Source organism: Gordionus sp. m RMFG-2023, chromosome 3, assembly GCF_954871325.1.
Source record: "Gordionus sp. m RMFG-2023 chromosome 3, tfGorSpeb1-WG-v2, whole genome shotgun sequence".
In the NCBI taxonomy this organism is placed as follows: Eukaryota; Metazoa; Nematomorpha; class Gordioida; order Chordodea; family Parachordodidae; genus Gordionus; species Gordionus sp. m RMFG-2023.
In genome coordinates, this window is record NC_088777.1 from 18,135,012 (window position 1) to 18,149,663 (window position 14,652).

The 14,652-nt window shown below is 23.9% G+C and overlaps 1 protein-coding gene across 5 annotated transcripts; it reads right to left on the reverse strand.

Annotated features, from left to right (window-relative positions):
• Positions 1–6,707: 6,707 nt before the first annotated feature.
• Positions 6,708–14,284, reverse strand: LOC135925852 (zinc finger protein 596-like). Of its 5 annotated transcripts, XR_010571742.1 has the most exons (9): positions 14,206–14,284; positions 14,104–14,160; positions 13,959–14,064; positions 13,616–13,917; positions 13,486–13,576; positions 10,460–10,704; positions 10,005–10,175; positions 7,520–7,702; positions 6,708–7,034 (listed from the first exon to the last, which is right to left on the reverse strand). XR_010571742.1 is itself a non-coding variant. In XM_065461376.1 (8 exons), the coding sequence occupies exons 1-8, from the start codon at positions 14,210–14,212 to the stop codon at positions 6,970–6,972; spliced, it is 1,044 nt and encodes a 347-aa protein (XP_065317448.1). In that variant the 5' UTR covers positions 14,213–14,284; the 3' UTR covers positions 6,713–6,969. The 5 variants fall into 5 exon arrangements, 4 of the variants coding, with proteins under 4 accessions (XP_065317448.1, XP_065317447.1, XP_065317450.1 ...); XM_065461376.1 differs by lacking the exon at positions 7,520–7,702 and having other exon boundaries at positions 6,713–7,034; XM_065461375.1 differs by lacking the exons at positions 6,708–7,034; positions 7,520–7,702 and adding an exon at positions 7,729–7,808.
• Between the last annotated feature and the right edge of the window lie 368 nt (positions 14,285–14,652).

Below are 14,652 nucleotides of genomic sequence, written 5' to 3' on the forward strand. Positions count from 1 at the left end.
TCCAAAGACTCTAATATATTTTTTTTTGTAAAATAATATACAATCAAACCATAATTTATAGATATCATTGATTATATTCAAAATTAAACAAAAATATTTCCAACCCATACTTAACCCGATCTACATGAAAAATGATTTTCCCACCCGACCCAACGCGAAATAAAAATGATTACAAAACCCCGACTTGACCTAACCTACGAGTTGGGGTTTTATAATCTCTAATTATTAGTTTAATTTACTAAATTTTTTAGAACGTCAAAACTTAAAACGATAAGTTTTGTTTAAAAAGAAATTTTATCTTGATCTTACTCAAATTTAAATATGAATTCCTTGTTAAATCATACTATAAGTATATATACAATTTAAAATTTTATTCTAAAGAGTTTTATAAAGGTTTTATATTGTTATAACACGGAATTAAACTCTTTCTTTTTTAAAATGGCGAGTATAAATAAAGCTATTTTTTTATGGAAGTTGTCTTTCTTGTAGCTAAATATATAATCAGATCAACCTTTGATAATTCCTATAGCGACAACTGTTTATTATCAGAATGTCCTTCTTATTTTCAAATAATATGTATAAATGCATTATGTTTTAAATTTAACAAAATCAATTTATACAATTAATAATATTTATATTTTTTAAACCTTTAGGTTATTTTACATCCATGTAAAGTAAACTATATTAAACCAAATTAATATAAATTACCAAAATCATTTTTTTTTAAAGTCCCCTTTTTAATATTACTAACAAAGAATGATATCATTCATTTGGATATTAAATGCTTGGCTAGTTCTCATAAAAAGCCAGAATTTCGAATATCAACCTAATTTTCAACCAGGTTATCCTTTTGTAGTAGCGAATACTAATCGTCTTATATCAGAATGTGATATAGGAGATAATAAATTTTCACCGCAGTGCCAAATATTGAGCCAAAAATCGGATGTTCCTTTAACTTCGAGAGCTTCCTCAAGAATTAATGACAATATGTCAACAGTTAACTCGGAGTGCCGCCAGTTTAACGGTATTTTTAATTACTAAATAAATTTAATTTTTTATAAAATTACCATATAAAATAAAATCATCATAAAATTTAAAGGCTGAGATATAAATATCAAAAATCTCCAAGCTCAGCAGGGAGCGTCACATACAATTGTATTATTTTTAAAATCCGAGCCGAGCTTAAAAATTAAAAAAAAAACATATCAATAGGCCTCGAGTTTGTTTTAGAAAGCTTGGGACAGACCAATTTTTTTAAGGTGAATTTAAATTATATCAATTAAGAGGAAATTCGGAGAAAAATGATGAAATAACTTTATTTTACTGCTCATAATTTTTTACCTTTCAGATAATTATAAAATGCTGCCGAAATTATTTCAAATAAAAACATTTAAAAAGTCCTGGCTAGGCCGGGTTAAATTAAAAAACTTGGCTAGGCCAGAAAAAATTTATATAAACATTTAATCCAACAGGGTATGATGCCAGTAATATTAAATAATTGTTACTTTTGAATTATATATTTTTTAGATATTCTTTTGTAATTTTATTGAATTAATCTATTTTATATCAAGTAATAGTGGACTACATCAATGCGAATGTTATTGGGAAATTAGAGTTGATTTACAACTCATTGCTCAGAATTGAAGGTTATTTATAGATTAACTAATTTTGTTTATTTTTTTATAGATAAATGCTTAAGAAAATTAAACCCAAATATCTCTTCAGGAGATAACACCGACTCTATACATAATAGAGGAAACCAAATAAATACTACACCATTTGATATTCAGGTTCTTTTTATTTAACTTACAGATAATTTAAAAAAGTATCATTATAGTAAAGTAAGTAAATTTGTGCGAATATTTCTCTTATTCATTGCTTTAAAAGACACTATTAGTTTAGGAGTTAAGTCAATCTATAGGAATATTTATTATTTTTTTAGACTCCCACGGAAATTGATGTAAAAAATACTATAAGTGACATTACATTCACTCCAAGTACAATTTCTACCGCTCCTTTAACGGGGACAGTTTTTGAGACAAAACAAAATCAAATAACGACATCAGATGAAAATATTAGTCTATTCACTGAAGCGACTAGTTCTCCAATAACGACATCAAATGCAAATATAATTCTATTCACTGATGCAACTAATAAACCCCCTTCCCAGACTGATTTAACGGCCCAAAAGACAAACGATATCACTGATATTATTGATAGAGTAGTTTCTATAAGAACAACTGCTATAACTGAAATAACACCTAAACTAGAGGAGCCAATTGTGACGACAATTCTTCCAACCTTGCTGGAACCTGATACGGCCTTATTTAAAATATTAAAGATGAAAGGTACGAAAATCTCTACACGTAGTTGTATAAACATTTTATACAAATTTTATTAATTAACAGGCCTCTTAGCTTACTACCCCTTAAATAAAAATTTCGAGGATTATGGTAAAAATAAATGGAATGGAATAGAAGGTGGTGATGCCCAGATACAGACGTCGGATAAAGTTGTTGGAAAAGGTTCAGCAGAATTTTCTGGAAGTGGATACATAGATATAAACGGATTTAAAAATTATGCATGGGGTACCACCTTTAGTACAAGTCTTTGGTTCAAAAGAACTGGTAATCTTATCGACTAAAAAACATTTATATTGAAGATTTTTGTTTTCGTTTTTTTAATCGATTAAAATTCGAAATGATTTGATTAATACTAAGGTTTATTTTTGATATTTATAATTTCACGAATTCGAAAATTTAAATTGGTTCATTGACATTGTTAATTATTATATTTTATGTAATTAATAGGCCTATTTAGAGATTATTCTACCATTATTTCAAATGGTTATGCGGAAAAAGCTAGTTGGGATATTCGAATGGGAAGAGAAATGAATGGACAAAGATTGGGAGCGGGCATCATTACCAAATATAAACGCATAACTTGGGACTATGCCCGTCAGTCAAATTATAATTTTTTATCAAACTCTTATTTTATATTTTTACTTTTAACATCTAACCCATAAATTTACTTTTTAAAAAAATGGATGTTTTCTACATTTACAGTTAGCACGAATTCGTGGTGAAGTTAACAAAAAATTTATGTAAAATTATTAATTTATTTCATATTTTAAATGCTTCGCCCGCAAATTCTAACTAGGGTTATAAATTTATAACACCAATATATTCTTAAAATTATTTATCCCATTTTCTTAATAATTATCAAGTATTTTATAATGTATTAATATTTCACAATTTTTATGTAAAGAATCTTTCGCGCTCAAAGATGCTTGGCATCACGTTGTTTTAACTTACGATGGAAGAAGATTACTTTTTTATTTGGATAATGCGGCCGAATTAGGTATTATTTGCAACAACAAAAAGAGTTGATAGTACAGGACTATAATTAGAAATTTTTTCTTTCTCGTAGCTACGGCTGTTATGGTGGCTCTAAAGAGTTGGTCATAGTAATTGCTTGGATCTTATAATTTATCACTTTTTATGTATGATTGTTATCTCATTTATATTTAACAGATTACACTCTTAACTTTTTTTAATATATTTTTTTAAAGGAAATTCTTTTTGCTGTCAAGGAGATATCAAGGTAAACCCAAACCCATTGACAATTGCTAAAGCTGGTTACGGAGGAAATGGTGAATTTTTTATTGGGAATATTGACGAAGTTATCTTATTCAATCGAACGTTAACTGCTGCTGATGTAGATTTTTTGTATAACCTCAAGAAACACTGATAACATATTTTTTATCAACATATTTTAAAAATTTATTATTTTTTAAATTTACTTGTTATAACTTTTAATATGTGTAGTGTCTTTTTAATTTACCACGAATAAACAGTTTTATCTTAATTGAATGTATAAAATTATATCTTCTCTATATAAAATGATAATTTCTAAAGATTATAAACTGTAGTATAAATAGAGGTATGATTTTAAATAAATATCAATATAAAAAAGGTTGAAGGTCACTGTAAAAAGTATGATTGAGGTAACGATCATCGGAGAATAGATTGAAATAAAAGATAATATGAGAACTTTTGGCAAGTAGTAAGAAACTTTAATAAATTAAGGTTTGAAAGACCCTGTAATCTATAACTAAATGGTTGCTAAAAAATAATCAACAATATATAAAAATATGAATAAATAATTTTACTATCACTTATTACATGATCTAACATAATTATAAAAAAATAAGACATAAAAATTAAAAATATAAGTAATAATAAAAAATTAAAATTAAAAGAAATATCAAAAAAAGTTAATAACTAAAACAATTGTTAAACAGTTTCTACAATTAACTCGCGCTTTCATCTCATACATAACAAAATTACTTATCTAACAAAATATACTGTCTGTGATACCAATCTTCATAATTCGGTAAGTAATTTTGCATATAATTATAAGCCATAGTATATCACAATATCCGTACAAATATGTTGGTTTTCGAATCAAGGTTGGAACTGGATTGATAGTAATATCGTTAAATTGAAGCAAGCTAGAACATTTAAAAATTCCTAACTATGTAACTCATGCCTTGTTTCGTTAAATGGTTTACTTTTGGGCAAAACTTTCCGGCTAAAAAAAATTTCCAAACATAATTAGAAATCTTATTTGATATAGTGTTGTAAACGAACGCGTTCAAAATGTACGCGTTCGTGAACGAAGTTCGTTTTTTTGGAAAAAATGATGAACTTCGTTCCTTTTTTATGACGAATGCGTTCGAATTTAACGTTTGTTCAATTTTAAAAATATTTTTATTTATTTGAAAAATTTAATATTTCCGAATTTTTTTAAAAAATGTATTAATTATATTTTTTAATCGGCTGTGTATTTCCTTTTCACATTTCAATTTTTTTAACACATAGTTTATTAATTTGAATATTATTGTTTATATTTTAATTTAATAGATTAGCATAGGCATGAATATTATTATTTAATCCTCATCATCTGATTCTGAAAATCCAAAATCAGATGAATTATCATTACTATGGCCAAATATGATAAATGTTTTACATTAACATCCTATATTGAAGGAACTAATCCAATGCTTACCAAGTGTAAAATGTGGCCAAAAAGTAATATATTGTCAAAATCTTCAGGTTCCAATTTAAAACGACATTTGATTTTAATATTAATTATTTGATTTTATATGATATAACTAAGTTAAATCATTAAATTTGAAGAAATAATGCATTTGGGATATTTGACCCCAACAATAACGATAGTTATTTTAAAATTAAAAAAATTTGTGGCCTCAAATATGGTCAACCATTGATAGACGCCGTATTAAATGGGATTAATAAAAGGTATTAAATATCACTCTCAATTAATTACATATATTTTATTTTTTTAAAGATTTGAACATATATATATAAGGATCAATATGTTCTTTCTGCAATTATACATCCAGCAAACTTCAATGGCCATGGATAAAACTTCCTCAGAACGAACCTATTAAAAATAAACTTATAGCGTTATTAAAAAGAATGCTTTGAAAACCCTAGAGAACTATTAATTTCGAGATATCCTTTTTGTCGAGTAGAGAATGGATTGGAGAAGGATAACTTATCTCAATTTTTTATAAATAACAAAACAATATGTTTTTTATGTTTTTAATTAATTCTCCACGTTAAAAGAGCTGTTTATCCCTCATCTGCCCCTGTAGAGCGCATTTTTAGTTTAACTAATGCCGTATTAACTGCCAAGTCTATCAGATAAATATTTTGTAAACAATTGTTATTAAAATTTAATAAGAAAAATTTTTTATAAATAAAAATATCTTTTTATTTGCTATATTATATTATATTATCAAAATAAAACTATATTATTTTTTAACATGGCTAAAATATATTTTATTAAAAAATATAAGTTTATTCATATTAAATTAAATTTTAAAAAAATTTATCATAAAATTTTGAACGGTTTTATGAACGTGAATGAACGCGTTCCTTTTTTTTGAACATGAACTTATGTTTACAGCACTAATAACTGATTTTATTTAAGTAAATTATGACCAGTTACTCTAGAGCAATGCCAATAGTTCTTATAAGTCTATATTATTTCTAAGTAATAGGCTTCTTAGGTGATTAATATGATTTCGGTATGAGGAATGAAAAAAGGAAAAATTTCGAATCAGGATTTTATCATCATGTTTGTAGCCAGTGCAATAATAAACTGCAATCCCATATTGGATCTAATTTTTGATATATTTATTAATTTACTAATTTTTTGATATTAGATATATTAATTTTTATAAAATATAAATATTTAGATATAAAAATTATTTTCAATAAAAACTGCAATTCCATAACACTTTTGATATTTTAATTGACTCACTAACTTTTTCATATTATATACTTGAGGCTAATAATGAAGACATTTAAATAAACACTACTCTTTCAAATAAATACGCTATGATACAATTTTAGTTACAATTAACTTGCTCAATATTATATAAATATATGTCATTGATAAATACTGCTCAAGTTATTTTTTGATAAAAGAATACTTAACATTTTGATAAACTTACTGATGGAATTGCGAAAACTAATTTATTAAATAAAAAAAAATTTTTTCACTATTATACAACATATCTAAATTTTAAAGTTTATATAGTATTATAAAATAATAAAAATTTGAATATAAAATAAAATATATAAGTTAGTAAAATTCGCGTTATATTTTATAAAAGTTTATGTAGAAATCGCGATATATTTTTAAAAGGTCATAAGTAGAAATCGCGATATATTTTTTAAAAGGTTACTCAAATATTATAATTATTTTAATTTTATTTTATTAATCTATTATTTTATTTTACATTTTATTTCACGTCTACAACATTCCCCTCTCTGAGAAATCCTACATTTATTTTTTGCGATCGTCGATTTCTTATAGCAAATAAATTTCGTCGTGGTTTGTTATCGCGAATTAGTCGTCGGGTTAATTTGTAGTTTATCGATCTTGTTTGTATGTCAATAAGTGGCATAAATATCTTTTAGCACTATCATCGTCATCGGCTTGGTTATCCGTATCGAAGCCATTCACGTGTTGATTTGAGACATCATAGCATCATCGTGGTATTTAAGTACAATTTGAAAATAGTTTGTTGTTATCATCAAGTTTATATTATTTAATTTCAATATTTATGAATATTTCTATTTATTCTAAACAAATTTAATTTTCTAATCGTCTTTTATTTTGAATATTTCATCAAATTACGAATATCTTTAAAATCTTTATTTTAAATATCATTAATTTACGAATATCAACTTAAATTTTTAATTTACTTATATTTTTTTTTAAAATCAATTACTTTTAAATTATTAATTGCTTTAAATTTTCCTTAACTTTCCCCTCCTTGAAAATATGAACATGAGATAAAACAGTTAGGTTTAATCAAAATTATGAACTTGGAAATGTCTTTCTTATATTTTATCATATTTTGGCATAATTATTATCATATCCTAACTATTTTATTATTATATTGTCATATTGAATTCACCATTTTAATCTAGTTATATAAGAATCGCTTTTCGCCTGGGGTTGGTTTGAATTTTCGTCATCAACGTTAGCTTCTGAGTCATATAAGAATCGTTTTACGCCTGGGGTGGTCTGAATTTTTGTCATCATCGTTAGCTTTCAAGAACATATCATCCAATAAATTTTTCACCTTTGAAGTTTTCATCTGCTTGCCAAGTGTCCATATGTTTTAATTAAAGTTTATATTTAATTTAAATTCAATCCGCTGCCACCATGATGGAAACATATGATTTTAGCCAAGATTGCGAAAACTAAAGTATTATAAAAATAATATAAATTTGAATATAAAATAAAATATATAAGTTAGTAAAATTCGCGTTATATTTTATAAAAGGTTTATCTAGAAATCGCGATATATTTTATAACAGGTCACTCAAATATTATAATTATTTTAATTTTATTTTAAATTAATATTTTAATTTTATTTTATTATTTTACATTTTATTTCACGTCTACAACACTTACTGTCCAAAATTTTAAAATACTGCCCAAAAGATTAATTTGTTGATTATAAAAATACTGCCCATTTTGATTAATTTAATGCCCAAAAAAATCATAGCCTATATTTAACTTTAAAGCAGGAACTATGTTTGTAATAAACTTTTGAGTAATTCGAATTTCTTTCATCCACACGAAAGTATATAGACGACCATTATATTATATGCCACAATTCAATATTATTTAGTTATATATTTATCATAAAATAAATGAGATTAAGGTTTTAGTTTATTTATATTCATAATTTTTCCTATTGTAATTGTTTTACTATTGAAATAACACAATATATATCCTTTTCAAATGCTGCACTTTTTAAAAATAAAAAATAATGACTTTTCAAAATATATTTGCTTTCCTTTCATATCCTAAATAACTTAAGATTTGTTTTTATTAACAATGATTTTTTTAAACTCAACAATTATTAACTTCTCAACATAATTTATAAATATATATTTGAGTGGCATTAATTTAGATAAAATTCTTAAGAAATTTTTATTAGAAAGCTGTTTTACGGGTATTTTTCTGTTATCAAAGTATTAAGTAAGAAGCTTGTCATATTTTGTTTGTTTTTCTAAGATAATAAACCTTACTCTCTATGATATCTATGCAATATATCTTAATATATATTTATATACACCTGAATAATATTAATGTTTTATTACCAGCTCCCTGTCATAAGTTATTATCAATAAATATTATGTTAATTTTTTTTATCGAATCTAAACTAATTGTTTTTTTTCAAAAAGCAACCATTAAATTTATATTTTGTATATATTAAAAAATACTTAAAATCTCATACTGATTTTGTTTGCAATAAGATTATTATATTCTTAATTAATGCAATTTATATGATGTGCAATATTTTAACTTTGAATTTTTTAGAGGAATGTATAAAACTACTTATAATTTAATTTAGTAAAGAATACTATGTAGCACAGAGGTAAATTATAGGTGAACCTCTTTTTTCTTATTGTTATAATATTTAATTTAGCTTATAAAATAGTTAAAAAATATAATATTTTGAAATGTTAATATATAATAAAAATAATTAAATTTCGAATTTTGTGAAAAATTTTATGAAACATGATTTTTGAAAAAAACCTGGCCAAAGGCCGAGATCCCTATAGGAAAATTCCTAAGTACCCATTACCTAATACATTATAAACAAACAAAAAAATATTTTAATATAATATCTACTGTATCATAATTATATAATATAACAATATTTGAAATAATAATTATATTTAATGAATATTAATTATATGTTTTTAAAAAAATTAAAAGTAAATATAAATTTTTAAAAGAATTGTCGATCCTTGAACAACTCTATCAAAAAACCTTGGATGAGTGGAAAATAATGATAATAATGCTGAGTAGCAGATTAAAATGATAATCAGCTTTAAAAGAAAATCATAAAACTTTATGATGATTTATTAAATATAATATTCATATACATAATTTAATTTATATTAAGATACATAATGTAAATATTATAAAAATATATATAAAATAAATTAATCAGAGATGGCGACAAAAATTTTCTAATATACTATAATGTATGATGTTGATTATAAATGGGCAAGGTAACATTTCATAACTAATATAAATAAAATTTGATAACAAATTATTTTAATTCTATTGAATAAAAATAATATTCATATTGTGCTTGTCATTTTTCGAGTTTATTTATTATCATATGAATTATTACATTAAGGATTTATCATTAACCAAAAGTACTCATTAAATATGTTAAATATTTTTGGTTAAGTGATTATATTTCACTGGAAAGCTATTTAAAACAGTTTATTCAAATACTTAAAGGCTAGTTGTTATAATAAAATTTCCAAAAATATGTAATTTAATTTTAATTTGTTTTCATTATATCATGATTATTTAAAAACAAAGAACTTTGAAAGCAAATCTAACAAAAAAAATTTAAGGTTGTTTACCGTGCCTTTTAATATGGCACCTCATATGATCAGCTCGGGTAAAACGTTTTTCACAAATGTGGCATTTAAAAGGTCGTTCCCCAGTGTGAGTTCTAAAATGACGGTTCAACTCGTCCAGCCTTGGAAACCTCCAAACGCAATCAGGCCAACTGCAGGCATATGGTCTTTCTCCTAATGTGTATAATTTTAATGTCAATTATAAATCATATTATGCATAAAACTTATTGAACAATAATTTGCCATTTTGTATTTGAAATCTCAAGCGCATAATATATTTTAAATATAAGCAAGAAGTATTCATTTTTTTAATCAATAATCAAGAGATAAGAAAACCCAGTATGGCACAAATGATATGATGATTTCAAATCTTTAAATAGACTAAAAGATGTTACAATAATGAAAATGACATATTTTTAATTTTTTTATCTGAATAGGTTATTTACGATTAGACTGACCTTTAGTTTCATTTAAATCTTCCATTGTATCCTTGAAACAGATAGGTTTCATTTTAAAATCTTTTTTGATATCAGTGGTATTTTGGGGGTTGACTCGGAAATTATTTTTATTTACAATAGTTTTATTAATTTGTTTTGAAGAAAGCAAACATGATATCATATGTTCTTTATTATTCGGAGAAAGGGTGGAAAGTAGTGCCTTAGTCATTTGAGTAGATAGAATCGAAGCACTAAATTGTTGTTCTCTGTTCAAGTATTGTGTGTAACAATTTGTTAAATAAAAAATATTATTTAGCTAAATGTTATATTAATTTTATCCTAAATAAAAAATACATAATTAAAACTTTTAATGTTGATTACCTTATATGGTGACATTTCCAATGAACAATCAGGTATGGGCAAATGACTTTAAAATTCAAATGTAGTGTTGAATCAGCTAGAAACTATGCTTAAGCCTTATTAGACTTAGTCTACAAATGTGCCAAACCTAATTAGGCTTAACCTAAAAATCGACTATATCTAATTAAGCTTAGCCTAAAAATCGACTATACATAAGTAGGCTTAGCCTAAAAATAGGCTAAAACTAAATTAGTCAAAAATTCTGCATCCACTAATCGTCCGTCAGCGTTCCATAAAATATGCCTAGCATAAATTATTATTTATTTATTTTTAGTAAAATAAATATTTTATTTATATTTAATGTTAATATTTTATTATTCTCGACAAATAAACATATAAGATTTATTATTTTTTATAAACATATTTTTAACGAAAATAAGAATATTCGCATATATACAAATGAGAGGAAGATTTTCTTCCAGTTCTGGGAAATTAAAAAAAAATAATAAAAAAATTCTTAATGCATCAAAATCTAAAATTAGGCCAATTGAACAAAAAAAGTATGCAATTCTTAAAACTTTTGAATAATGAAACTTTGAATTATTATTACATCAAAAAATTTCCACCAATATCCAGTCCAGACCATCACATATATATTTTTATTTGATAAGAATTTTTTCTTCTTTGTAAATAAATCTTTTTTGAGGAATTCTTTTGTGTTTATTTAAACAATCTTTTAGGTGAAATCTTTTATAATTTTTTTTTATCATTTTTGTAAAATTATCTATTTTTTAAGTATATTAAAAGAGATGGTTTAAATAATTTTTTCAAATATTTTTATTTTTTATGTTATTTTATATGATCTTTTTAATAATATTTTTAAGTGACTATTGTCATAATCGTTATTTTTAAAGTTTTTTTAATTTTTTGACGCAAATGGTTAAAATATAGATTGTAAACCTTTTGAATTAAAATTTCATGAAGATGTACCATAGATAAGTGATAATTGTCATAATCGTTATTTTTAAAGTTTAAACTATATTTTGCTTAAAATTTTGGGTGTGAAAATCACTAATAAACTGTAACAAAAATAATATTACAATAGCAGCATATCATTTTTTTATTAAAAAAACATTAAATAAATAAATCGATTTTTAAAATATAATCATATTTCATTATAAAAAATATTAAATCATATAAGTTTATTTGTTGATAATAATAAAATATTAACATTAAATATAAAAAAAATAAATTATTTTACTAAATATAAATAATAATTAATGCTAGGCATATCTTAAGGAACGCTGACGTATGATTAGCCAAAGCAGAATTTTTGACATTTAGTTTTAGCCGATTTTTAGGCTAACCCTAATTAGGTTTAGCCGATTTTTATGCTAAGCCTAAGCCAATTTTTTCACCTAAAATCTTGGCTAAGCCATTTTGTAGTTAAATAAAATTAGCCGATTACACAACACTAATCAAATGTAATATATTACAATTCAAAATTATTTCCAAGCATATTACAATTAAAATTTCGTCAAATGACAAGCATTACATTTGTTAGGTCTATTCATGAATAGTAAATTATTTGTTGATTAAATTTGAGTAAAAAATTATTCATTCAAATTATTTGAATAATTCATTTATTCAACAAATTAATAGTTTTCATTGAATTATTCAAATTAATTATTAAGCATTTCTTTAATAAAATTTAAGCATTTGTCATTAAAACCTATTATAAGTTGACAGGTGATATGATTAACAAGATATACTTCAACTGCTCATGAAAGGCTTTTCATAGTTGACACCAATTTGTCAAAAAAATAGCATGCTTTATAAAGAGATATCAGCCTTAAAAATTGGGTTGACATTATAAATTAAATTAATATTTTTAATCAGTAATAAATTGATTGCAATTAACATAAAATTATTATAAAAATTGTGAAAAAACAATAGTAAATTATTCAATTCTTTTAAATATGAATAATATATTTTTCAATTAATTATATTCATTTAAATAGGCCAAGCATATGTTAAAAAAAAATTATATCACAACTTTAATTATTTTAGGCAAATAATAACTATAATGCAATAGTTCTACATGTCTGGCCTTTCATCTAATGTTGTTAAAAAGCCCGCATTTGGATCAATTATAAAAAAATGGCCCAATAAGATTATAAACAAAATAACATTATGCAAACATCAAGATTTGTCAAACCCAAGCACAAAATCTTTAGGATTATATAATATTATATATGCTAAAATCTTAATTGGGTCAAGAGGGCTTTTTAACAACACTATTTTCATCAAAATATAGACTTGGATAGTAGCTTAAAAATTATTTTCCCTCTTTTAAATGATTAAATAATCATAAAGAATGTAAAAAATAAGAAAAGTCTTTTAAAAAATTATGTTAAAAATCATTTTCTATTCATTTTTATAAATTTTGTAATAAAATAAGCATTAAATTATAAAACTTATTGCTGAGACAAACTATATTAAGGTTGAGTTTTGAAACAAAAAATTGAAAGTTGCACTAAGTCATGTGGTATTTTTAATTATATTTTGAAAAATTTTTTCTTTTATATTTTTTCTGTACCACAAAATTGAATTTAAAAAATAAAATATATGAATTTGTTAGTGTTATTTAAAATAACATTGCAATTAGAATAAAAATTATACTAAACTTTGTTGAAGGATTCTGTGATTCACAAGTTTTGTGTTTTAAATCTTCTATAAGAAATGGCTCATATTCTTTAATGTTTGTAGGATATTTTTCTAAATAGCCATTATAAAAAAAATTTAAAGACTTTATACCTGAGTTAATGTTGGGAAAATTATCTGATCTAGTGTGGTTAATATTTATATGTGATTGATGTAGTATCTTTACAATTGCAGGCAATATTATATTAAGTTTAAATAATAGCTCATTTAATTTATCATTATTGGAGTTCTGTGAGAGGTTTGAATCTGTCATTTGCTCAGTTTTAATATGTTCCATTTTATTATTATCGGTAAATAAGTTAGAGTTCTTAAAAATTTTCAGAACAATCTGAATTAATGACTCATAGTCCAAAGAGATCACATTATTTTGTTTGGGTAACAAATGTTTATATTTACTCAAAATAAAGGTATTATCTATAAATTTAATAAGAATTACATTGAAGCTTCTTTAATTTTGTGTAGAGGAATAAGTTTTATCTTTCCAGACTTTTCAGGATTTAGTTTCATTTTTGATGGTCGTAATGGATGTTGAATAAGTTCACCTTTTAAAATAAATTTAAAATATAATCAACTATTATAACCATTCTCATTATCCATTTTGGCCAGTTCCGTTTTGAGAAAAAAAATATCTCTAGATTCTAAAAAGTTAATATAAGAAAAAAAAATTGATCATAATTCAAAACCTGTCATTATATTTTAATTTATGATTTTGATTATTGTTCAACTCATGGAAATTATTTTATCACATGACTAGCAAGATTTGACAAGTTAATCATTGACAAGTTAATCATTGAGAAGTTATTAATAAAAGTTATTAAATTTCAAAAAACCATTTTTATTTTATCTTGATCCTAACTCATATCTCTCAAATCTTTAATTAACCCTGATCTCGCTAACTTTTAATTCTACATAATTGTTTAAATTTAAATATATTTCATTCAATTTAAAATTTGCTTGAGTTGCATACTGAGTTAATAATTTCTTGTTTATTTTTAAAAATATATTGTTAAAAATATAGGTTTTCAAAAAAATAGAGTTAATACATCAAACCTTGGCTTTAATCGTTGCATATAAAATTCCTAACCTACTCTACAAGTCCAAGCCCGTTCAAACATGAGGTCAGCCTATTT

Bases quoted from the DNA above. Each gene is read 5' to 3' on its own strand.
- LOC135925852 (XM_065461376.1), bottom strand. The intron at 13,918-13,958 runs GTAATTCTTATT...CTTTATTTTGAG, and splicing joins AAAATTAAAGAAGCTTCAAT to TAAATATAAACATTTGTTAC. The intron at 10,705-13,485 runs GTTTAGTATAAT...ATACTTGAACAG, and splicing joins TCACAGAATCCTTCAACAAA to AGAACAACAATTTAGTGCTT.